The following is a 26,583-nucleotide window of genomic DNA, read 5'->3' on the forward strand; positions in this document are numbered from 1 at the left end:
TGGTGGGATTTTATTTCACCATTAATCACAGCCTCACAGAGGCAGTGTGTGTGTGTGTATAGAGATTTATTTCATGTATCTACAGCATGTGATGGCTTTCCTTTGTATTCCATATACATGTACTGTACAAACATATCTTAAAGCATTTGAATTTTGCTTTGAATATTTACAGAATGAATTTTAAGAATGGTAAAGTTCAATGGCAGATAATGTTTGCCATACGTAGGTAAAACATATTTAAATGCATTTTTTTGTTATAAAAGGTAACTACAATACAGTTTATTTAGTGCAAATAAATACGCTTAGTTAGATATCCTGACCCAAAAGTGACATATCAACCGTTTTCATCCGTCATCATCCCTTATAGATCTAATTACTGTATATTTTTTTTCTATATTTCCATAAGAACCATAAAGCATAGGTTCATGGTGTTTGATAGCTTGAAGTTTGCATTTCGTTATCAGAATGATCAAAGTTGTTCAAAATAAATCAGCTTGATTGTCATTGAATACAGGTGTGATAGGTAGCTCTAACTATGTCATCATACCTGTAAGTCATCCTGACCTTAAATACCAGGGGTTTCCTGTACTGGATCCTTGCTGACCTGTATTATGAAGAATTGAGGTTATATTTTCAAAGATCTGTGTTGTCAATAAGGCTGGTATGTTGCAGCAGTTTATGAGACATAGACATCTGTGGCTGTGAGTATACAAAAGATATTTACATCTAATATCACAAACATGCTATTTTAACTTCTCATATTTTCCAATTACAGCCCAGTTTATAATGAACTACACCTCCAGTGACTTAGACCGTTATCTGCGGTCAGGAACTCTGAACAACTCTCCTTGTTACGGCGATCACATCGGTGTCTGTATCAGGGAAGCAACATCACAATCATTCCAAGACATAATTCTACAGCAGGACAAGGTGAGGAGTTACCTCTCTTTGTATTCCATCTTTTTTAAAAGGAGTTGGAAAATTTTACAAGTACTGACATAGTACTGCAATGAATATAATGTTAAATCAAAAAAGAAGAACATGGCTACAAAATTTGGGTTTTTTTTTATCGTAAAATAAGTAATATATTTTCTGAAGTCTTTTGATATATGATATCATACATGTGAATGAACATATCAGTATTCATTATTGAATCAATTAACAATTTTGAGTCAAATTTTATGTCCTGCCTGCCTTATAACCAGCTGTATTGTCCACAGGATGTACTTGTACTGCTGTATGCTCCTTGGTGTGGCTTCTGTGCTGGGTTTGCTCATCTCTATCTGAATCTGGCAAAATATTTCAAAACAGCACAGGACCTGATATTTGCAAGGTAAAAGAAGTATTACTATTTATTTACATAATATTTTGATAAACTTGCATATAAGTGCTTTTGTGTAGAGCATTTCCCTAATAGAAAGAAATTACCTGAAATTGTTAGAAAAAAGACCAGACAGACAGACAACCTTATTACTCTACAAGGAATACAGATCCTAGTGCTACTAGTAAAGACAAATGGTAAGTCCGTGTATAGAGGATATTTAATGGGTTCCTCTTAATATCATTCCTATTTCACGAGACTGACAGAATATTGATACTCTTATTTCATTTCTAAAGGAAAAAAAATGGTGAAAAAAATGATAAAACAATTCAGACTTGAACTAAGGGGGTGTTTGAAACTTAGAGGCCAACTTAGAGAAAACCAGAAATTGCAGTTATTTGATAGAGAAAAATCTTATTCAACCTTCATTTGCATCCAAACATGGAAACCGGCAATTATTCAATGTTATGACATGAAAGCACTGATGTAGTTGGTCAAAATTTAAATTATAATACTAGAAAAGTTATATCATCACTGGAAATGTTCATATACATTTTTACCAAATGGATAAATTTCTATTTTTCACTGGCAAAAATGTTATTAACTTATTAATTGCATGGTAATACTGCATTTCTTGCCTTCTGTGTGTATGATATGCCTACACATAGTAGGACATATTATTCTGGGTGTTGCTGGCTAGGTAGACATCAACTTTTTCTCTAGTGTTTACTGAATTAGGTGTCCTTGGAATGTCATGTTACTACACCTACATTTAACAAGCTGATATTGTACTGATTTATCTTTAGCAGACATAGTATTACTAAATTTATATTCTACACCACTCTATTTACAGTGTAATTAGTTTGTAATAAGTTTGTTTACATCAGGTTTTGGTAAAAAAAATATTTGTTTTTAGGTATATGACTTCAAAAATGTCAAATAAATAGTTGCTAGAAGTGGGCTATTAATCATTATCTAGTCTTTTTTTAACCCTGGCAATGAATTTAGAGGAAAGGGGGGTGGGGGCGGTATACTGGAATTAGGTTGTCTGTCGGTCTGTCTGTCCTCCTTAACTTGTGAACTGATTTCTGTGAAACTGCACAGGTATGTTAAGGTGCATGTGTAGATGTGCATTTGGTTAAATTTTTTTTTTCCTGTAGAAAATTTCGTTGCCTGGGTCACTATACACTGCTTTTTTGTATAATGGCCACAAGCTCATTTGTCCTTACTGGATCAGTTTTGATGAAACTTGGTCAGATATTGTAACTTGTATTGAAGCCTACAGTTGGACTCCTCAGGTGTTTCAGAACCATTACCATTGAAAAAGAATTGAGGCTTCTGATTGGTTGAAATTGAGATATCATCGAAACATTTTCTTCATTTATTCATTTCTATACAAAGGATGGCAGTGTGTTGTATATACACAGGATGGCAGTGTTTTGTATATAGAAAGGATGGCAGTGTTTTGTATATACACTGGATGGCAGTGTTTTGTATGTAGAAAGGATGGCAGTGTTTTGTATATACACAGGATGGCAGTGTTTTGTATATAGAAAGGATGGCAGTGTTTTGTATATACACAGGATGGCAGTGTTTTGTATATACACAGGATGGCAGTGTTTTGTATGTAGAAAGGATGGCAGTGTTTTGTATGTAGAAAGGATGGCAGTGTTTTGTATATACACAGGATGGCAGTGTTTTGTATATACACAGGATGGCAGTGTTTTGTATGTACACAGGATGGCAGTGTTTTGTATATAGAAAGGATGGCAGTGTTTTGTATATACACAGGATGGCAGTGTTTTGTATATACACAGGATGGCAGTGTTTTGTATATACACAGGATGGCAGTGTTTTGTATATACACAGGATGGCAGTGTTTTGTATATACACAGGATGGCAGTGTTTTGTATATACAAAGGATGGCAGTGTTAAAAGGATGGCAGTGTTTTGTATAAAGTAAGGATGGCAGTGTTTTGTATATAGAAAGGATGGCAGTGTTTTGTATATACACAGGATGGCAGTGTTTTGTATATACAAAGGATGGCAGTGTTTTGTATATACAAAGGATGGCAGTGTTTTGTATATACACTGGATGGCAGTGTTTTGTATATACACAGGATGGCAGTGTTTTGTATATACAAAGGATGGCAGTGTTTTGTATATACACAGGATGGCAGTGTTTTGTATATACACAGGATGGCAGTGTTTTGTATATACACAGGATGGCAGTGTTTTGTATATACACTGGATGGCAGTGTTTTGTATATACACAGGATGGCAGTGTTTTGTATATACACAGGATGGCAGTGTTTTGTATATACAAAGGATGGCAGTGTTTTGTATATACACTGGATGGCAGTGTTTTGTATATAGAAAGGATGGCAGTGTTTTGTATATACACAGGATGGCAGTGTTTTGTATATACACAGGATGGCAGTGTTTTGTATATACAAAGGATGGCAGTGTTTTGTATATACAAAGGATGGCAGTGTTTTGTATATACAAAGGATGGCAGTGTTTTGTATATACACTGGATGGCAGTGTTTTGTATATACACTGGATGGCAGTGTTTTGTATATACACAGGATGGCAGTGTTTTGTATATACACAGGATGGCAGTGTTTTGTATATACACAGGATGGCAGTGTTTTGTATATACACAGGATGGCAGTGTTTTGTATATACACAGGATGGCAGTGTTTTGTATATACACAGGATGGCAGTGTTTTGTATATAGAAAGGATGGCAGTGTTTTGTATATACACAGGATGGCAGTGTTTTGTATATACAAAGGATGGCAGTGTTAAAAGGATGGCAGTGTTTTGTATAAAGTAAGGATGGCAGTGTTTTGTATATAGAAAGGATGGCAGTGTTTTGTATATACACAGGATGGCAGTGTTTTGTATATACACAGGATGGCAGTGTTTTGTATATACAAAGGATGGCAGTGTTTTGTATGTAGAAAGGATGGCAGTGTTTTGTATATACACAGGATGGCAGTGTTTTGTATATACAAAGGATGGCAGTGTTTAGAAAGGATGGCAGTGTTTTGTATATACAAAGGATGGCAGTGTTTTGTATGTAGAAAGGATGGCAGTGTTTTGTATATACACAGGATGGCAGTGTTTTGTATATACACAGGATGGCAGTGTTTTGTATATACAAAGGATGGCAGTGTTTTGTATATACAAAGGATGGCAGTATTTAGAAAGGATGGCAGTGTGTTGTATATAGAAAGGATGGCAGTGTTTTGTATATAGAAAGGATAGCAGTGTTTTGTATGTAGAAAGGATGGCAGTGTTTTGTATATAGAAACGATGGCAGTGTTTTGTATATAGAAAGGATGGCAGTGTTTTGTATGTAGAAAGGATGGCAGTGTTTTGTATGTAGAAACGATGGCAGTGTTTTGTATATAGAAACGATGGCAGTGTTTTGTATATACAAAGGATGGCAGTGTTTTGTATGTAGAAAGGATGGCAGTGTTTTGTATATACAAAGGATGGCAGTGTTTTGTATATACAAAGGATGGCAGTGTTTTGTATATACAAAGGATGGCAGTATTTAGAAAGGATGGCAGTGTGTTGTATATAGAAAGGATGGCAGTGTTTTGTATATAGAAAGGATAGCAGTGTTTTGTATGTAGAAAGGATGGCAGTGTTTTGTATATAGAAACGATGGCAGTGTTTTGTATATACAAAGGATGGCAGTGTTTTGTATGTAGAAAGGATGGCAGTGTTTTGTATGTAGAAACGATGGCAGTGTTTTGTATATAGAAACGATGGCAGTGTTTTGTATATACAAAGGATGGCAGTGTTTTGTATGTAGAAAGGATGGCAGTGTTTTGTATATACAAAGGATGGCAGTGTTTTGTATGTAGAAAGGATGGCAGTGTTTTGTATGCCAAGAAAAGGTAGAGTTTTGTATACCAAGGATGGCAATATATTTAGGTCACCCGAGACAAAGTCTCATGGTGACATATTCTATTACCCTTCATCTGGTGTTGTGCATCCATTTTAACACTTACGGCTTCTTCTCAAATACCCCTGATCTAATTTCAATGAAATTTTGCAGAAACCTTTCCTGGCCTAAGATGAACTGAAATTGTGAATTATAATAGTTGTAATAAACTTGTTGTAAGCTTTTTTTCTTCTGGACATTCCCACCCACTTTCCTTAAGCTTTCCAAGTTTTAACTTTAGAGGGATTTCTCCACTCCAGTAATTGTAGGGAGATGTGAGCATTCTACTCTCTTAAGTTCACTTCCTGAGTGGTGGAAATGCTTAGGTAGGTGAGTTATTATATAGTATCGGGGAATAAAATCTATAGTCACATCAATCATTTACCAAGATTTGGAGACTCATCTTTTGTTCACTAAGCTGTCAGAAATGCTTTCTATTAGGATGAATCATTCAGCTTTGTCTATCAAGTGTGTGTATTTAATTTTCGTGCGTTGCCAATGTTTGTCACATTCTTTACATCATTCACAACACTTGCTGTCAGAGCTGTTTACTCAAGTCATTCACCTACTTATATTGGTCATTAGTTGGATTTTCTGGTGATGCTAGAGGTTTTACGACACCACTCACATCCTTAACAATGTATTGTGGTACATACCATACTGTACTAGCGTGAATAAATACTTGTTACACTGAATGCTGTAGGACTGCAATAGCATAGTTAGACCATCAGAAAAATGTCATCTGAGATAAAGATGTGAGGGGTGTGGTTTAATATCACCAACAGGGAATGCTTCTCAGGAGAGCTGAGATCACAGATCATCTTGTGATATCATGGTTACTCCCTACCAAGGGGGCTTAATATTTCTCAGGAGAGTTGAGATCACAGATCATCTTGTGATATCATGGTTACTCCCAATCAAGAGGGCTTAATGTTTCTTAGGAGAGTTGAGATCACAGATCATCCTGTGATATCATGGTTACTCCCTACCAAGAGGGCTTAATGTTTCTCAGGAGAGTTGAGATCACAGATCATCCTGTGATATCATGGTTACTCCCTACCAAGAGGGCTTAATGTTTCACAGGAGAGTTGAGATCACAGATCATCCTGTGATATCATGGTTACTCCCTACCAAGAGGGCTTAATGTTTCTCAGGAGAGTTGAGATCACAGATCATCCTGTGATATCATGGTTACTCCCTACCAAGAGGGCTTAATGTTTCACAGGAGAGTTGAGATCACAGATCATCCTGTGATATCATGGTTACTCCCTACCAAGAGGGCTTAATGTTTCTCAGGAGAGTTGAGATCACAGATCATCCTGTGATATCATGGTTACTCCCTACCAAGAGGGCTTAATGTTTCTCAGGAGAGTTGAGATCACAGATCATCCTGTGATATCATGGTTACTCCCTACCAAGAGGGCTTAATGTTTCACAGGAGAGTTGAGATCACAGATCATCCTGTGATATCATGGTTACTCCCTACCAAGAGGGCTTAATGTTTTACAGGAGAGTTGAGATCACAGATCATCCTGTGATATCATGGTTACTCCCTACCAAGAGGGCTTAATGTTTCACAGGAGAGTTGAGATCACAGATCATCCTGTGATATCATGGTTACTCCCTACCAAGAGGGCTTAATGTTTCTCAGGAGAGCTGAGATCACAGATCATCTTGTGATATCATGGTTACTCCCTACCAAGAGGGCTTAATGTTTCACAGGAGAGTTGAGATCACAGATCATCCTGTGCTATCATGGTTATGTGATAAAGGATCTTGGTTTTTGTGTACCTGTTGTCACATGTTCTAAAATGACCTGATTGGCTGATTTCTGTAATCACTCTATGAGAATGCTTTATGCACACTATCTTATGAAGGAATGATAAGATTTTATAGGAATCTTTCTTTGTAGACTTGTAACCTTAATTCCTTGTTCAGGTTCGATTATCGGCCAATTCTATGCATAATTTATGAGGCTGCTGTGACCTGATTGGCTGATGTCTTTCAGCAGCCTTTCTGAATGCTTTCTAGTTATATTTGACAAGATTTCAGTGATAAATGTTTGAGTTGTATCTTCAGCAGAGTTTAATATTCATTTTGTTTCCTTGGTAGTAAACAGGTGATAGAACAGGTTGAAACAATACAGAATGTTCCAAGTAGTTTTCGTAGACCAGCAAACTGATTATTATTTTTATGTCTTCAAACTTAGGAAAGGATCCAAATGAAACTGAAAGTTGATGAAGAAGGAAAATTGTCAACATAACGTTAACTTTCTGTTTAGGTCATCAGGTCGCAGGAAGTCTTAAGGTTGTTGAAGGAATAACCGTAACCTGATAATTTTCAACCTTTCTTGCTTGGTGATGGGCTATTAAATTTGTTAGAATCAATGACTGAGGATTATGTCACAGTCACAGAAGTAAGACATGTTGAAATGTTCAAGGAACTTTTTATCTTTAGGCATAGGGCATAGTTAATTTGACCTTAACTTAGTGTAGAGAAGTGATATTGAGTCTGTGGGCTATCTTTGACCTTGAGTTGATTTGACCTTTACTTATGTAGAGAAGTGATATTGAGTCTGTGGGCTATCTTTGACCTTGAGTTAATTTGACCTTTACTTAGTGTAGAGAAGTGATATTGAGTCTGTGGGCTATCTTTGACCTTGAGTTAATTTGACCTTTACTTAGTGTAGAGAAGTGATATTGAGTCTGTGGGCTATCTTTGACCTTGAGTTAATATGACCTTAACTTTGTGTAGAGAAGTGATATTGAGTCTGTAGGCTATCTTTGACCTTGAGTTAATATGACCTTTACTTAGTGTAGAGAAGTGATATTGAGTCTGTAGGTTATCTTTGACCTTGAATTAATATGACCTTAACTTAGTGTAGAGAAGTGATATTGAGTCTGCAGTTGTTGGAATTATGGCCCTTCAGTTGATTACAGAAACAGTGTCCACTCCGTATCAGTAGTAGTTATCAATGGACAAACTTCAACCATCATAGGAAAAAAATTCATTACCCTGATAGCTCAGACAAGTTTGATCACTGTAAATTTTGGACCGAAAATATGGCCCCTTTAATGATTACCAAATTGTCTGCTTGATAGCAAAAGTAGTTTCAACAGATCAACTTCAAACTCCATAGGCAGGTTCAACCATGATAGCTCAGACCAATCTGACCACTGTAATTTTTGGACCGTAATTCATATTGGATATTAATCAACAGGACACATAAGTCATATTTTTTAAGTTGCTGTATTAGATAAGTTATTTAACTTAGGTTCTTCTCAGGGAAAAACATGAGCCAGTCAAGCTATTAGGGTAACGTGGAGTCCTAGTGCTGGCCATTGAATTCTATACATATTTAGTAATACTCAAATGATGTACTTTTACTCCAGAATGAGTAAAGTGAATGGGCTTCAGGTAAATTTGATTCACTACAGGTTTTTCCATACCACAATATCAACTGGCCATTTTACTTGCTGTTGTTTTATTCTGTAGCAGACAAGATATCATAATTATACTTTACATGTGAACAATATATGACTGCACTCTGTCGTAGACACACTGTTCTGCTGGATTGTTGCAGATGTTACTAGATAATAATGATAATAAATTAGAATTTAAGTAATTATCTCAATATCTTTTTTCCAGGATCAATGCTGATTCTAATGATTTACCATGGGAGTATACAGTCAGTAGCTACCCAACACTCCTCTTCTTCCCTGCCCATCGGTAAGTAGATCTGTACTAAATCTTGTTCCAGTCTGTGGCCTTCCCAGTTCACCGCCAACTAGATCAGTACTTGTACTACCATTCTGTGGCCTTCCCAGTTCACTGCCAGCTAGATCAGTACTTGTACCAGTCTGTGGCCTTCCCAGTTCACCGCCAACTAGATCAGTACTTGAACCAGTCTGTGGCCTTCCCAGTTCACTGCCAACTAGATCAGTACTTGTACCAGTCTGTGGCCTTCCCAGTCCACTGCCAACTAGATCAGTTCTTGTACCAGTCTGTGGCCTTCTCAGTTCACCGCCAACTAGATCAGTACTTGTAACAGTCTGTGGCCTTCCCAGTTCACCGCCAACTAGATCAGTACTTGAACCAGTCTATGGCCTTCCCAGTTCACCGTCAACTAGATCAGTACTTGTACCAGTCTGTGGCCTTTCCAGTTCACCGCCCACTAGATCAGTACTTGTACCAGTCTGTGGCCTTCCCAGTTCACCGCCAACTAGATCAGTACTTGTACCAGTCTGTGACTTCCAAGGTCAACATGGTAACTGACATCATCAGCTGTAGAACTGGTGATTTTGCCTTTGTTGTCATCCTTTCTTGAGCAAACAGAATGGATCTTTTGTCATATTTCATATGCTTGTAAAGTTTTCCCTTGTTCCTTGTAATTTTGAGATTGATCTGAAAAACAGAAGGGCAGAGTCAGCTATCTTGTATTTTCACAAGGAAAGTTTGATACCACAATTTCCTGTGAAGTATTAATATGAATGTTTCTCGGATTTAATAGGTATTTTTCCATTGGTCCCTTGTTGTGCCCTTTAGAATTCGGGATGAATGAGAATGAAAAAAATTAGCTCACAGGAGACAATCTTGGATTTGACAGTTAAAGATTAACATATCTAAAGAGGAATTTTCAACTTTATTTAATTGCTCTTGCAAAAAACAAGGTTAGAAGAGAGAAAGAAAAAGAAATAAAGATTACAAGAATGATGTATCTGATTTTGATGAAGATTGGCCAATACTTTCTGTAATGAAAGAGCTTAGATCACTTTTCCCATGATTCAGTAGGAATCAACACGTGTTTAGTTTTATTGATTGTATATCTGTGTATGATCAAGGAATTACCTGATAACAGATTTTTTGTTATTTAGAATCATTACTCTTATCATTCATCAACATATACAGAGTAAAATGTCAAATCAGAATTTCCAATCAGGTCTGCAAATGTTTGCTCACTTTTGTCTTCTACTGAACTTGAAAAGCATAAAAGATGACAGTTGAACATGTGCTGTCAGTATATCAGCGTGTTGTGGTGTTAATTGTGGCACTGAAGTGGCTCTGTTGGCCAATCAGATGAGAGATAATGGGATCAATAGGTCATCAGTCGTGACATTTCGTTGGAATCCAATGTGTGTTATGACTCATTGTGCTTTTGTCTGTAGGGTGCAAGCATTTGAAGAATTTAATTAATTTTGTTGGTTGATTTCTCCAGAGAGAAGCCATTAAATTGAGACACCAGTGATATAATGAATGTTTCTGCTACCTTTTCTTCATTTGCTTCTGTCTTGTAAAGATAAAAATCATGTCAGATTTGTGTCCCTAATTGCTATTTTGTGAAAACGAGGATAATTCATAATCAGAAGGTTACAATAAAGTTTTAACTAGAATGAGAAATATTTATTGTTCATTGAGAATAGAAATTCTACATTTGTATTAGAAAAATAATTCTATAAAAGCAGAAGAAAGCATGAACTGAAGTGTTTTATAAAGTAGAAATACTACGGATTGATCTATTGGCTTTGGCACAGCTATGTTTTTGTTTTGTTGATCGTTGCCTTTTTAGCAATGCTCTGATGGGTCATTTTCTTCTCAGCACAGCTCTGATTGGTCATTTTCTTCTCAGCACAGCTCTGATTGGTCATTTTCTTCTCAGCACAGCTCTGATGGGTCATTTTCTTCTCAGCACAGCTCTGATGGGTCATTTGATCTGTCACACAGCTCTGATTGGCAGTCATGAAAATCTGGCTTGCCATTTTGAAAATGCAGGTCTGATTGTTCTTCTTCATATCTGTGAGTAACTGAGTGGATAACCTTGAAAATTGGAAGTAGCAAGTTTCTGGTTGGCTATCCTGAAAATTTGAAGGTAGCAAGTTGCTGATTGGCTATCCTGAAAATTTGAAGGTGGCAAGTCACTGATTAGCTATCCTGAAAATTTGAAGGCGGGAAGTCGCTGTTTGACTGTTTTGTTGTCTTTGACACTTGGCCATCCAGAAAATGTCCAGAATGTTTGAATATTTTTAAAGTCTTGCTTTTTATTTGTTCTGAAATAGAATTTCTGATTTCAGCAACTTTTTGAGTTGTGATATCACAGCTTAATGTAATTACTTTGATCCTTGAGCGGGAGGGATGTAAATATAATCACATCTGATTGGTAGATCAGTCATAGTGTTTATCTTCTCTTTGTTTACTGAAGATGAGATTTATTTTCTGATTGTCTACCAATGTGATGTATGTTTTTTTTCCCCAGCTCCATTTAAGTTTTCATGCACTAAAATTAGCTTTCTGGGTGTCACTCAAACTTTTGATTTGATGAAATATTATCTTGATATTATTCTCCATGTACATTAGCCAAGGTAAAAGTAATTACCATGGATTTAAATAGACACTGTAACAAGTCCTTTTGGCCTTGATTAATCTTGGCCTTGTTCAACATTATGTAAGAATGCCTCTTTGAAAACTACTCAGATGTCTAGGTGAGGTTGCTAGATGTATACTTAATACTGAGTAAAAATTGTGTATCCAGCTGTCAACTGTAAGTTATCACTGTAATTTGAAATGTCACATCTAGGTGTATCTAGGAGTATGCCTCTAGGCTGTTTTGCTGTCCATTGTTACATTTTCGAGGTAAATATCAAAAAGCATTGCTGTCATGAAATTGTTCCCTGTTTGAAATTCAGGAGATGACATTGCTGTGCACACTAAAACTCTTGTAGAGTTATTTATGAGAACACTAACTTTTATTCATATTTCAGCAAAAAAAAAGTTTTTCTTATAAAATTGGGTTGGTTTAAATCTGCAAGTAACTGCCATCCAATGAAACTTTAAATTATGGAAGCATCAGAAGAGGTCAATACAAAATGAACATGGAATGTAGACAATCATGTGGCTTAATTTTAGAAAATCTGAATGAAAAACATAAAACATGGAAATAGGACATAAAACATGGAAATAGGACATAAAACATGGAAATAGGACAGGACATAAAACATGGAAATAGGACATAAAACATGGAAATAGGACATAATACATGGAAATAGGACATAAAACATGGAAATAGGACAGGACATAAAACATGGAAATAGGACAGGACATAAAACATGGAAATAGGACATAAAACATGGAAATAGGACATGAAACATGGAAATAGGAAACATTATTCTTACAGAAACATAAACAATTTCTTTAGAATGTTACATTTCATTAAATGATGTTGCCTGCTTATTTCTGGTGTTATTCTCTCTCTCAGCTCCCTGTTTGGAATTAATTGTGAAGGTATCAGCTCTTTGTCTTGTGATTGTTTCCAAGGGTATCAGCTCTTTGTCTTGTGATTGTTTCCAAGGGTATCAGCTCCATGTCTGTGATTGTTTCCAAGGGTATCAGCTCCATGTCTGTGATTGTTTCCAAGGGTATCAGCTCCATGTTTGTGATTGTTTCCAAGGGTATCAGCTCCATGTCTGTGATTGTTTCCAAGGGTATCAGCTCCATCTCTGTGATTGTTTACAAGGGTATCAGCTCCATGTCTGTGATTGTTTACAAGGGTATCAGCTCCATGTCTGTGATTGTTTACAAGGGTATCAGCTCCATATCTGTGATTGTTTCCAAGGGTATCAGCTCCTTGTATTTTGATTGTTTCCAAGGGTATCAGCTCCATGTCTGTGATTGTTTCCAAGGATATCAGCTCCTTGTCTGTGATTGTTTACAAGGGTATCAGCTCCATGTTTGTGATTGTTTCCAAGTGTATCAGCTCCTTGTATTTTGATTGTTTACAAGGGTATCAGCTCCATGTCTGTGATTGTTTCCAAGGGTATCAGCTCCTTGTCTTGTCATTGTTTCCAAGGTGTCAGCTCCATGTCTGTGATTGTTTCCAAGGGTATCAGCTCCTTGTCTTGTCATTGTTTCCAAGGGTATCAGTTCCATGTCTGTGATTGTTTCCAAGGGTATCAGCTCCTTGTCTGTGATTGTTTACAAGGGTATCAGCTCCATGTCTGTGATTGTTTCCAAGGTTTTTTCGAAAATGACTTACAAGTATAATTTAGAAAGCTGGTTTTGTGGAAAATGACTGGTTTTATGGGGATAGCTAGTGGTAGTGTTGTGTGTGGGGATAGCTAGTGGTAGTGTTGTGTGTGGGGATAGCTAGTGGTAGTGTTGTGTGTGGGGATAGCTAGTGGTAGTGTTGTGTGTGGGGATAGCTAGTGGTAGTGTTGTGTGTGGGGATAGCTAGTGGTAGTGTTGTGTGTGGGGATAGCTAGTGGTAGTGTTGTGTGTGGGGATAGCTAGTGGTAGTGTTGTGGCTTTCTTTTCTAACCTCCACAGATCTGTATTGATAACTGTCTGATGAATCTGTCATAAATTTGAAGGAATTTTCGTGGGGATTGATCACCACTGTTTATTTAAATGGGAAGTGAAGCCTTCATGTACAGTAAATTACTGACTGGGGACTCAATATTAGGCCAGATATGTGTACATATAATTTTGGCTGCCATAACTGATTGTTTGGTTCCCGGATATTTTAATAATTCACTGGGCTGTGTCATGTTCCAGTAATTAAGGCAGTCTCAGTAGGGACACAGAGCCGGAGGTTGGGTCAGATAATGTAGCACAACACTCATTTATTTATTCCTGTGTCTGATCATTATATGCCAATTCACTTAAAACATCATATTTCTATAAAAATCATTGTATAGAACCATTTATAACCCGAGACACAACATACCATCAAATCCTGTGGTTTTCAAGACCCAATTTTTTGTGCCCGTCAACATGTTGGTGAAACTAATATTTATTGTTTTTTCTCATACTGAAATCAATCAACAATATGATTGCAGCATCTTTGAAATAGATGGTTTCTTGTAGTGAAAGTACGATGATCGGATATAATTGATTATCTAATCGTTCAGCTTCATCTGATACGATAATCAATTGTACTCTCCCACAATCCATCATCGTTACGTTAATATTTTCATGTTTTTTAGCAAAAACCTAACTCATTTTGTGCATAATACAGATGGTAATCATTCTTAGGTAAATTCAAGGTAAAGAGGTGTTTTAGGTTGAAGTTACAAAAGACAGAAATATATGATCTCAGTAGAAAACGCTTTGACTTGCTACGAATTTTGAACACAGTCAGCTGATTATGTAATTAATAAACTTCATGGAAAAGTCTATCCAGTTTTAACCGATAATCAATTGTGGATTTTAAGCAGTTTCCTGTCACCCACTCTAGTACATTTGTAACCTAAGATCATTGGTAAATTAAAGTGCCTCACAAACTAGTACACAAGTCACTACATCAGCATATCAATATATATATTTCTTGATCACTGGAACTGGTTTAAGTGCAATATTTCCTAAGTTATAAACTTTGTGCCATAGATTGTATAACATGCTACTAATCTGACAGAGTGTTTGGTACTGTCTTTATTCCAAATTAATATTAATCTCTTTCTGTTGTGATAAAGTATTTAGTGTTATCCCAAATAATTATTTATTTCTGTTGTGAAAAAATATTGAGTTTTTACCTTTTTACTTAAAAGTTTTTGTTCTAGGATCTTGTCAGAGCTTCTAAACATAAGGACATATAGAAATATCTCTGATGTTCTGGGGCCTTTGCATTGCCTAGCAGACATGATGTTACCATGGTAATGCTCTGTATTAGAAAGGACATGAAGTAAATGAAGGGTATCTTACAGTAAAGATACCAAGTCAGAATAGATGAATCACATCAGGGATTGCTACATACCAACTATAAAGGAAACCAACATAATTTGGCCCCAGCCATCGACCCAGCATTCGTCAAAGGATAATTCAATAAAGAAATGTGCTTGTGTCTATATAATGACACTCTCTGATTCAGTTTGTGTCCTGATGTACATGTAATTTGTTTTGGTATAAGTGTGTAGAGTTTAGACACATAATATAACACTCTTGTCAAAGTCTCTTTCAAACTCCTTCATCACAGCTGTATTAAACATGAAAACTGGTCAAATGACCAATCACAGGATAGGAACTGCTCACATGACCAATAAAAAGTAGGTACTGCTCACATGACCAATGAAAGGGAGGCACTGCTCACATGACCAGTGAAAGGGAGGCACTGCTCACATGACCAATGAAAGGGAGGCACTGCTCACATGACCAATGACTGCTCACATGACCAATGAAAGGGAGGCACTGCTCACATGACCAATGAAAGGGAGGCACTGCTCACATGACCAATGACTGCTCACATGACCAATGAAAGGGAGGCACTGCTCACATGACCAATGAAAGGGAGGCACTGCTCACATGACCAATGAAAGGGAGGCACTGCTCACATGACCAATGAAAGGGAGGCACTGCTCACATGACCAATGACTGCTCACATGACCAATGAGAGGGAGGCACTGCTCACATGACCAATGAGAGGTAGGCACTACTCACATGACCAATGAAAGGGAGGCACTGCTCACATGACCAATGACTGCTCACATGACCAATGAAAGGGAGGCACTGCTCACATGACCAATGACTGCTCACATGACCAATGAGAGGGAGGCACTGCTCACATGACCAATGAAAGGGAGGCACTGCTCACATGACCAATGAGAGGGAGGCACTACTCACATGACCAATGACTGCTCACATGACCAATGAAAGGGAGGCACTGTTCACATGATCAATGAAAGGGAGGCACTACTCACATGACCAATAAAGAGTAGGTACTGTGCACATGACCAATAAAAGGGAGGCACTTCAGTTTGCTATTAATAGTTTATGTATTAAGATTATATTTTTTAATGTTTTTTTTTTAAATTTTGATTTCAAATGACTTAAAACTTGGATAGAATTATTAGTACTAGATGACTGTATGATGATAAACACATATTGACCGTGGCTGACTTTCAGGGTGATGTGTTAGGACAAACGTGTATAATGTATAAATTTGTAAATTCCCAATGAGAAAATTATTTTAATTATCTTTTTCTGAAACTTTTAAGTATACATGTTTGGCAGATTTAATTGTACAAAAGATCCATTGTCAACCTTTAGCTATGCACTAGAGGCATTTTCCCTTTAGCTCAGTAGTAGAAAGTCCAACTAGAGAACTGGAGGATGCGGGTTCGATCTCAGGTGGTAGTACACTATTTTCTTTCCTGTTCCACATGATGACTTTTTGCCATTACGATATACTGAGTATGAACAGTACCTGTGTATAAACAAAGTCCATGTTTTATGATTTTAGCAATGTGGTGTATTTCATAGTGGATAAACACTTTTGTGTAGCTAGATAGTTGCTTTAGGGGATGAGATATGCCTCACAACTCAGTGCTTTGAATTGTTATATATTGGAAATTAGATCTGATAAAAATGGACAGATCAATACATGGGAGAGTGATGGTGTCAGTTTGTTGTCAGATAAGCAAAAGGCGATGTTGTTATGCACTATTATGGTGGGACAAGCTTAAAATGGTTATCAAAAGTGAAAGTTGATTTTGATGTACCAGAGAGGAATTGTCTGGTGACATATGTGCCTCAGTGACATCATTCTATAGCTAGTCAAGATATTTACAGCATGATAGAGGTTTTTACTGAAATATCACAGAGTCAAAATTGTTGAGGTTTTTACTGAAAATATCACAAAGTAAGAATTGTAGAGGAAATATCACAGAGTACGAATTGTAGAGGAAATATCACAGAGTAAGAATTGTAGAGGAAATATCACAGAATAAGAATTGTAGAGGAAATATCACAGAATAAGAATTGTAGAGGAAATATCACAGAGTACGAATTGTAGAGGAAATATCACAGAGTATGAATTGTAGAGGAAATATCACAGAGTAAGAATTGTAGAGGAAATATCACAGAGTAAGAATTGTAGAGGAAATATCACAGAGTAAGAATTGTAGAGGAAATATCACAGAGTAAGAATTGTAGAGGAAATATCACAGAGTAAGAATTGTAGAGGAAATATCACAGAGTACGAATTGTAGAGGAAATATCACAGAGTAAGAATTGTAGAGGAAATATCACAGAGTACGAATTGTAGAGGAAATATCACAGAGTAAGAATTGTAGAGGAAATATCACAGAGTACGAATTGTAGGAGGAAATATCACAGAGTACGAATTGTAGAGGAAATATCACAGAGTACGAATTGTAGAATTGTAGAGGAAATATCACAGAGTAGAGGAAATATCACAGAGTACGATGATTGAATTGTAGAGGAAATATCACAGAGTACGAATTGTAGAGGAAATATCACATAGTACGAATTGTAGAGGAAATATCACAGAGTAAGAATTGTAGAGGAAATATCACAGAGTACGAATTGTAGAGGAAATATCACAGAGTAGAATTGTAGAGGAAATATCACAGAGTAAGAATTGTAGAGGAAATATCACAGAGTAAGAATTGTAGAGGAAATATCACAGAGTAAGAATTGTAGAGGAAATATCACAGAGTACGAATTGTAGAGGAAATATCACAGAGTACGAATTGTAGAGGAAATATCACAGAGTAAGAATTGTAGAGGAAATATCACAGAGTACGAATTGTAGAGGAAATATCACAGAGTACGAATTGTAGAGGAAATATCACAGAGTAAGAATTGTAGAGGAAATATCACAGAGTACGAAATTGTAGAGGAAATATCACAGAGTACGAATTGTAGAGGAAATATCACAGAGTAAGAATTGTAGAGGAAATATCACAGAGTAAGAATTGTAGAGGAAATATCACAGAGTACGAATTGTAGAGGAAATATCACAGAGTACGAAATTGTAGAGGAAATATCACAGAGTACGAATTGTAGAGGAAATATCACAGAGTACGAATTGTAGAGGAAATATCATCACAGAGTACGAATTGTAGAGGAAATATCACAGAGTAAGAATTGTAGAGGAAATATCACAGAGTACGAATTGTAGAGGAAATATCACAGAGTAAGAATTGTAGAGGAAATATCACAGAGTACTAATTGTAGAGGAAATATCACAGAGTACGAATTGTAGAGGAAATATCACAGAGTACGAATTGTAGAGGAAATATCACAGAGTACTAATTGTAGAGGAAATATCACAGAGTACGAAATTGTAGAGGAAATATCACAGAGTACTAATTGTAGAGGAAATATCACAGAGTACGAAATTGTAGAGGAAATATCACAGAGTACGAAATTGTAGAGGAAATATCACAGAGTACTAATTGTAGAGGAAATATCACAGAGTACGAAATTGTAGAGGAAATATCACAGAGTACGAATTGTAGAGGAAATATCACAGAGTACGAATTGTAGAGGAAATATCACAGAGTAAGAATTGTAGAGGAAATATCACAGAGTACGAATTGTAGAGGAAATATCACAGAGTAAGAATTGTAGAGGAAATATCACAGAGTAAGAATTGTAGAGGAAATATCACAGAGTAAGAATTGTAGAGGAAATATCACAGAGTAAGAATTGTAGAGGAAATATCACAGAGTACGAAATTGTAGAGGAAATATCACAGAGTACGAATTGTAGAGGAAATATCACAGAGTAAGAATTGTAGAGGAAATATCACAGAGTACGAAATTGTAGAGGAAATATCACAGAGTAAGAATTGTAGAGGAAATATCACAGAGTAAGAATTGTAGAGGAAATATCACAGAGTACGAATTGTAGAGGAAATATCACAGAGTACGAATTGTAGAGGAAATATCACAGAGTACGAATTGTAGAGGAAATATCACAGAGTACGAATTGTAGAGGAAATATCACAGAGTAAGAATTGTAGAGGAAATATCACAGAGTACGAAATTGTAGAGGAAATATCACAGAGTAAGAATTGTAGAGGAAATATCACAGAGTACGAATTGTAGAGGAAATATCACAGAGTACTAATTGTAGAGGAAATATCACAGAGTACGAATTGTAGAGGAAATATCACAGAGTACGAATTGTAGAGGAAATATCACAGAGTCAAAATTGTTGAGGTTTTTACTGAAAATATCACAAAGTAAGAATTGTAGAGGAAATATCACAGAGTAAGAATTGTAGAGGAAATATCACAGAGTAAGAATTGTAGAGGAAATATCACAGAGTACGAATTGTAGAGGAAATATCACAGAGTAAGAATTGTAGAGGAAATATCACAGAGTAAGAATTGTAGAGGAAATATCACAGAGTACGAATTGTAGAGGAAATATCACAGAGTACGAATTGTAGAGGAAATATCACAGAGTACGAAATTGTAGAGGAAATATCACAGAGTAAGAATTGTAGAGGAAATATCACAGAGTAAGAATTGTAGAGGAAATATCACAGAGTATGAAATTGTAGAGGAAATATCACAGAATAAGAATTGTAGAGGAAATATCACAGAGTAAGAATTGCAGAGGAAATATCACAGAGTACGAAATTGTAGAGGAAATATCACAGAGTAAGAATTGTAGAGGAAATATCACAGAGTACGAATTGTAGAGGAAATATCACAGAGAAAGAATTGTAGAGGAAATATCACAGAGTAAGAATTGTAGAGGAAATATCACAGAGTACGAAATTGTAGAGGAAATATCACAGAATAAGAATTGTAGAGGAAATATCACAGAGTACGAATTGTAGAGGAAATATCACAGAGTACAAATTTTAGAGGAAATATCACAGAGTATGAAATTGTAGAGGAAATATCACAGAGTAGGAATTGTAGAGGAAATATCACAGAGTAAGAATTGTAGAGGAAATATCACAGAGTAAGAATTGTAGAGGAAATATCACAGAGTACGAATTGTAGAGGAAATATCACAGAGTACGAATTGTAGAGGAAATATCACAGATTAACGAATTGTAGAGGAAATATCACAGAGTAAGAATTGTAGAGGAAATATCACAGAGTACGAATTGTAGAGGAAATATCACAGAGTAAGAATTGTAGAGGAAATATCACAGAGTACGAAATTGTAGAGGAAATATCACAGAGTAAGAATTGTAGAGGCACAGAGTAAGAATTGTAGAGGAAATATCACAGAGTAAGAATTGTAGAGGCACAGAGTAAAAATTGTAGAGGAAATATCACAGAGTAAAAATTGTAGAGGAAATATCACAGAGTATGAAATTGTAGAGGAAATATCACAGAGTAAGAATTAAGGAATTGTACAGCTCTGTGTTTTCTGAATAGATTTCATATACCACAAGCAATAAGAAAATTTGTGTGTGACAATATATTGACTGAACCATGTCACCTTCATACAACCTCTGAAGGGCGATTCGGATTGCTAAGAGGTCAAAGGTTATAAGCATGTTTATTGATGTTAATATGTGGATGTTTACCAATGTCATCAGGTCTTTGGTTCCTATTAATCATATGAGTAACTTCAATTATATTTTCTTTGTGATTAAAACCCTGGCAGTGAATGGAGGTTTTTATGAGGTTCATTGAGATCTGCATGAGTTGATGAGGGGTGGTGTGGGTCATTGATTTATATATTTTAAATTAAATTCAGAATGCTTGAGTGTTATTGTAAATTGTGTATTAATAGTCCTGCCCTGAGTTCTTGCTATTTTAGTTGTTTTAGCACGATATCCAGTTCACATCTTAAAAGTAGGTACATATAATACTCTTGTAGGCAATCCATCTCAGTATTTAGATAATCATGTTACTAATTGTATCTGACATTCCTGCAATATATGGGTTCCTCACATCTTATTTTGGAGTTGGCTAAAAATTATACACACATGCCTTCTCCATCCATCCCTTCAATATATGTTCAGCGTACAGATACAAAATTTGGAACATTTAACAAATCGAGATTGCATTTCCTTGTTGATATTCGTTTTCCTGGCCTTCAGACTGGACTTGGTCAGATGAATTTTTGTACGGTTGTCCTATTGCTTAATATTACATTTGATGCTACATGTAGTTATTTAGTAGGAAATAGTTATGTGATTTAGTCAGTTTTAGTTGTGGTTATGTGCGACTGCTTCGAGGTGGTCGGAAGCTTGGTTAATTGAGATTCTAATCAATAATAGTATAATTGAAAAGTTTGATGATTCAGTGAGAATAGTTTGTAAACGTATACATTTTTTTTCGTGAAGTAAACAATTCAAACAGAAGTTTTCATAAAAGGATGAAAGACTAGTTATCACCACTTGTTTGTGTAGGGGAACTTTATCACAGAATGAGAGGAAAATCAGAACTTTTACTTTAAAGTGGCCCATTTTTGTTTCTCTGATGCAAAGCACTAAAATGGCAGAACAGCGATGAAATAGCATCCAATTACGACAAGACTATGATTACAGTGGGTAATGGTTTGTTTCAACTCAGGTTTGAACCTAAGACTTTAAACCATCAGTACACTGAGTCTCACTGGATGGAATACACAATACTGTGACAGACAGTAGAAATTATAAAGACTTTAAACCATCAGTACACTGAGTCTCACTGGATGGAATACACAATACTGTGACAGTAGAAATTATAAAGACTTTAAACCATCAGTACACTGAGTCTCACTGGATGGAATACACAATACTGTGACAGTAGAAATTATAAAGACTTTAAACCATCAGTACACTGAGTCTCACTGGATGGAATACACAATACTGTGACAGACAGTAGAAATTATAAAGACTTTAAACCATCAGTACACTGAGTTTAACTGGATGGAATACACAATACTGTGACAGACAGTAGAAATTATAAAGACTTTAAACCATCAGTACACTAAGTCTCACTGGATGGAATACACAATACTGTGACAGTAGAAATTATAAAGACTTTAAACCATCAGTACACTGAGTCTCACTGGATGGAATACACAATACTGTGACAGTAGAAATTATAAAGACTTTAAACCATCAGTACACTGAGTCTCACTGGATGGAATACACAATACTGTGACAGACAGTAGAAATTATAAAGACTTTAAACCATCAGTACACTGAGTTTTAACTGGATGGAATACACAATACTGTGACAGTAGAAATTAAAACTGATTGTCTAAACGGATGAAAAATTATTTCTCCCACTAGTGTAACTGATATGTGACAGTATATAGATTGTGTAACTTGAATTAACAATGGACTGATACCAACTTGTATACAATTCCTAGAAAAAGACTTTAACATTCCTTTCTTGATAGGCATTAATGGTCTCCGAGGCAGTGATACCAAGTTGATGACTGTAGGTGTTACATAATCTCCACGCCTTAATCGCATTGTAAGAAATGGATAAAGACTTTGGTGAAATTTTTCTCTCACAACACTAAATACAATACTGTTTGATGAAAGGTTTTGATCAATATCATTTATCTGCCCTTGTCTGATGCAGTGTTGTATTGACTCCCTAAATCTGGTACGGGCTGAAATTAAGTATACCTTATGTAATCAATACACAGCTCAATCTGCTGACATAATGTTCAAATGTTGTGTTTCTTTTCTGATTGTCTAGATTTTATTGATAAATTGCTCAAATTTATTCTTGAACATTGTAAAGAATTATATGATAGAGAAATCTGTTAGGACAGTATTCATCTTGAGAACCAAAGATTTTATATAGATGAATATTTCACATGTACAGCCAAAATCTTGATATATTACTGCCATATCACAGATGTTGACTTCAAAGTCCTTTTATACCTGTTCAAATCTGTTCCCTTTTATGTTGTAAGGGTTTTCTGTCTGTTACAAATGATGCATGCCAAAAACATTGTGATTAGCAAGGCATCTTTGTGATGTACACTATATAGTGTGATAAGTAAGGCATCTTTGTGATGTACACTATATCATGTGATAAGTAAGGCATCTTTGTGATGTACACTATATCGTGTGATAAGCAAAGCATCTTTGTGATGTACACTATATCGTGTGATAAGTAAGGCATCTTTGTGATGTACACTATATCGTGTGATAAGTAAGGCATCTTTGTGATGTACACTATATCGTGTGATAAGTAAGGCATCTTTGTGATGTACACTATATAGTGTGATAAGTAAGGCATCTTTGTGATGTACACTATATCGTGTGATAAGCAAAGCATCTTTGTGATGTACACTATATCGTGTGATAAGTAAGGCATCTTTGTGATGTACACTATATAGTGTGATAATAGTGTGATAAGTAAGGCATCTTTGTGATGTACACTATATCGTGTGATAAGTAAGGCATCTTTGTGATGTACACTATATAGTGTGATAAGCAAGGCATCTTTGTGATGTACACTATATCGTGTGATAAGTAAGGCATCTTTGATATATGTCAAAATTGAAATCAGCCTGTTTTTTTTTTTTTTGTTTTTTTTTTTTTTTTTTTTTTGCATTAGCTTTTAATTTTTGAAGAGATTTGAAATAAAAAAGTAGATGATAACTGTAAGACAATAACACAGTTATATGGAAAGGACATAAATAACATAAGATTAAACAGATTAACCAAGAGTGATGTGTCATAATATTAATACATGGTTGTAAAATATCCCATTGGTTTAACTGTCATATAGAAACAGTTTGTGAGAAGATCATGCAGTTGTATTTCAGTTTTAATGAAATAAGTATTGATTTTTATTCATAGGCCATCAATAGTGTTGTTTCTGTTAATATGTCCACATTATTTAGCGCAAAAGAAATGATTAAGAAAAGATGTCAGATTTCATGTTGTCATTGATTAAAGATATATCCAGGTTATCCTGTATTTATCTATATTGATGTTATTTTGAAGAATATCTTTGGAGGGATGTACCGGCATATTTAAGTTTTTATGTACAAATCACTGTAATATTGGAAGTGTATGTGTGCATGTGTTGCATTTTTCATCAAGGACTTGACATCTAGGTAATGTTGATGTATTTTGCACTTTCATCTGTAAATTGTTGGTTCTGTTTAGATTCTCGCTTCAGAAATATCTGTACGCCATGATAAGGATCATTAAAGCCTTCAGATGCCAATTTACAAACAGATGAGTGGTTTTCATTTTCCTTCTATGATATAATTGGTGAGGTCTATGCTGGGGGACTACAACACTCGCGGTAGACACATGGTTTCACAATTCTTGTTATATAATCATTATGTAATAATTAAGAACAGACAAAAGATACACTGTTCCCTAATTTTGATTTTGCCTAATTATTGAGTTTTAGATTTTCTTGTCAAAAAATTTGCCTGATATATTTCACAAGACATCTTCTGTGAATGGAATTATATATGGTTTTGAATTATTTCATGTATCTGTATGAGATCAAGGAAAGATGAAAATAAATTCTGCACTGATGTGTTTTATGAACAAGCATTCAAAGATATCCAAGCTACTTTCTGCATTAATAACTATGCTTCTTGGACCAATTTTAATAGTGTTTAGAAACTCATAATTGACATCAATGACTTTTGAGTAGTCTCCCCTTGTCCATCATTTCAAAGTTCATGATTAATATTTTGTGACAGATTCTTGCTATTATAATTGATGAAGTACAATTTCTAAATGGAAATAGTCTCTTTATAGACATTCAGTTACACTGAGCCTAGAACTGGGGACGATTCATTGATTATAATAATGTATTGAGTTATGACTAAGAGGTTTTCTAGAAATACTCCTGGGATGAGGAATGTGATTTCTATTTACAAGAAGTCTTCTAGAACTACTGTTGGGATCAGAAATGGGGTTTCTATTTACAAGAAGTCTTCTAGAACTACTGTTGGGACCAGAAATAGGGTTTCTATTTACAAGAAGTCTTCTAGAACTACTGTTGGGATCAGAAATGTGATTTCTATTTATACAAAGTCTTCTAGAACTACTGTTGGGATCAGAAATGGGGTTTCTATTTACAAGAAGTCTTCTAGAACTACTGTTGGGATCAGAAATAGGATTTCTATTTAAAAGAAGTCTCATTCAGTACTGACAGGAGGGGAGGTCTCATTCAGTACTGACAGGAGGTCAGGCCTCATTCAGTACTGACAGGAGGGGAGGCCTCATTAAGTACTGACAGGAGGGAAGGACTCATTCAGTACTGACAGGAGGGGAGGTCTCATTCAGTACTGACAGGAGGTCAGGCCTCATTCAGTACTGACAGGAGGGGAGGACTCATTCAGTACTGACAGGAGGGGTGGCCTCATTCAGTACTGACAGGAGGGAAGTACTCATTCAGTACTGACAGGAGGGGTGGCCTCATTCTGTACTGACAGGAGGGGAGGTCTCATTCAGTACTGACAGGAGGGGTGGACTCATTCTGTACTGAGAGGAGGGGATGACTCTTTCGTGACTCGTGCTGTACTGCTTGAATGTTGATTGGTTGTTGTCAAGGTTACCATATAGATTTGCCTTACTTTGAGTTTAGGATTCATAAATATTGCTATGATACTACTTATTTGTGAATGTTTCTGACATTGTGGTGTTAATCTTTTTACAAGTGACACCTTTATTTCAGGAGAAGACATTTCCTTACATCCAAACTTAGATATATTTGCACTATATATAGAAATTCTATTTCAGTGAACAGTTACACCGTTTTAGCTATATTGGAGACTGTAGCTAATGAATGCTGGAGTTAACAAGATCCTACAGTAGACCTGTTAATGTTGATGTCGTCCCTTAGTTCAGAAAGATTAGTCTTCAGTAAAGCTGAAATGACAAATTTGCAAGTCTTAATTATACATTGTCCTATTATTACCAATCATTATTTTTTGAGTTTTTGGTAGTGTTTAGGGATCTGCCTGTGTGTATTTTATATCCCTGGTAATGTTATCAATTAACAGTTCTTATTTCGCATCTGAATGTTAAAAAAATTTTATGCCTTTGTTTATAGACATCATTTCTGTTTTCTCTTTTAGTCTTCTTAGGTTACAAAGTTACTGTTCCTCAGATACCCTTTAAAATCTTATCTGTAGACTTAATTTCTTATCTTATAGTCCTGAAACTTTCCATACACGTTCTATGTAATTATCTCTCGTACAAGTATGGCTTTCACTTATTGACTGAAATTCAAATTTACCATTATCATCATCCCGGAACCAAGTCCATGTGGTATTTTTTAACTCTGACTGTTCAGTCAATCTATCTTCAACCTAATATCAGGGTTTTTCTTATTAAATACTGAGACAAAGTGCCACCATTCATACGAAGTACTTGCTTGGAATTGCTTTTCAGGTGCAAAGGTTGCTTTGGATTACTTTTGAGGTCTGAAGGTCAAATTCAAGGTCATATTAATTGTGACTTCAAAAAAGGCAAAGAGTTTTCAGCCAATATTTAATGTTCTGTTGGTTTGATTCTAACCCATCGTTGATGCTCCCAGAAAGTCTGTCGAGAATGGAGTATCATGGTAACCTGTTCTAATACTCTTCATCTGGTTGTGTGGTGTGTCTGTT

The 26,583-nt window shown here is 35.8% G+C and overlaps 1 protein-coding gene across 1 annotated transcript in view; it reads left to right on the forward strand.

The window, feature by feature from the left end:
- LOC132555754 (thioredoxin domain-containing protein 11-like) overlaps window positions 1-26,583 on the forward strand; it is a 56,159-nt gene that overhangs the window by 21,794 nt on the left and 7,782 nt on the right. The window contains exons 11-13 of the mRNA XM_060220116.1: window positions 776-930; window positions 1,221-1,333; window positions 8,930-9,010. Of these exons, the coding sequence (XP_060076099.1) occupies window positions 776-930; window positions 1,221-1,333; window positions 8,930-9,010 (349 nt within the window). The remainder of the gene's footprint in view (window positions 1-775; window positions 931-1,220; window positions 1,334-8,929; window positions 9,011-26,583) is intronic.

Source organism: Ylistrum balloti, unplaced genomic scaffold (genome assembly GCF_031769215.1).
Source record: "Ylistrum balloti isolate Yb309-2 unplaced genomic scaffold, AGI_CSIRO_Ybal_v1 Utg370512, whole genome shotgun sequence".
Taxonomy (NCBI): Eukaryota; Metazoa; Mollusca; class Bivalvia; order Pectinida; family Pectinidae; genus Ylistrum; species Ylistrum balloti.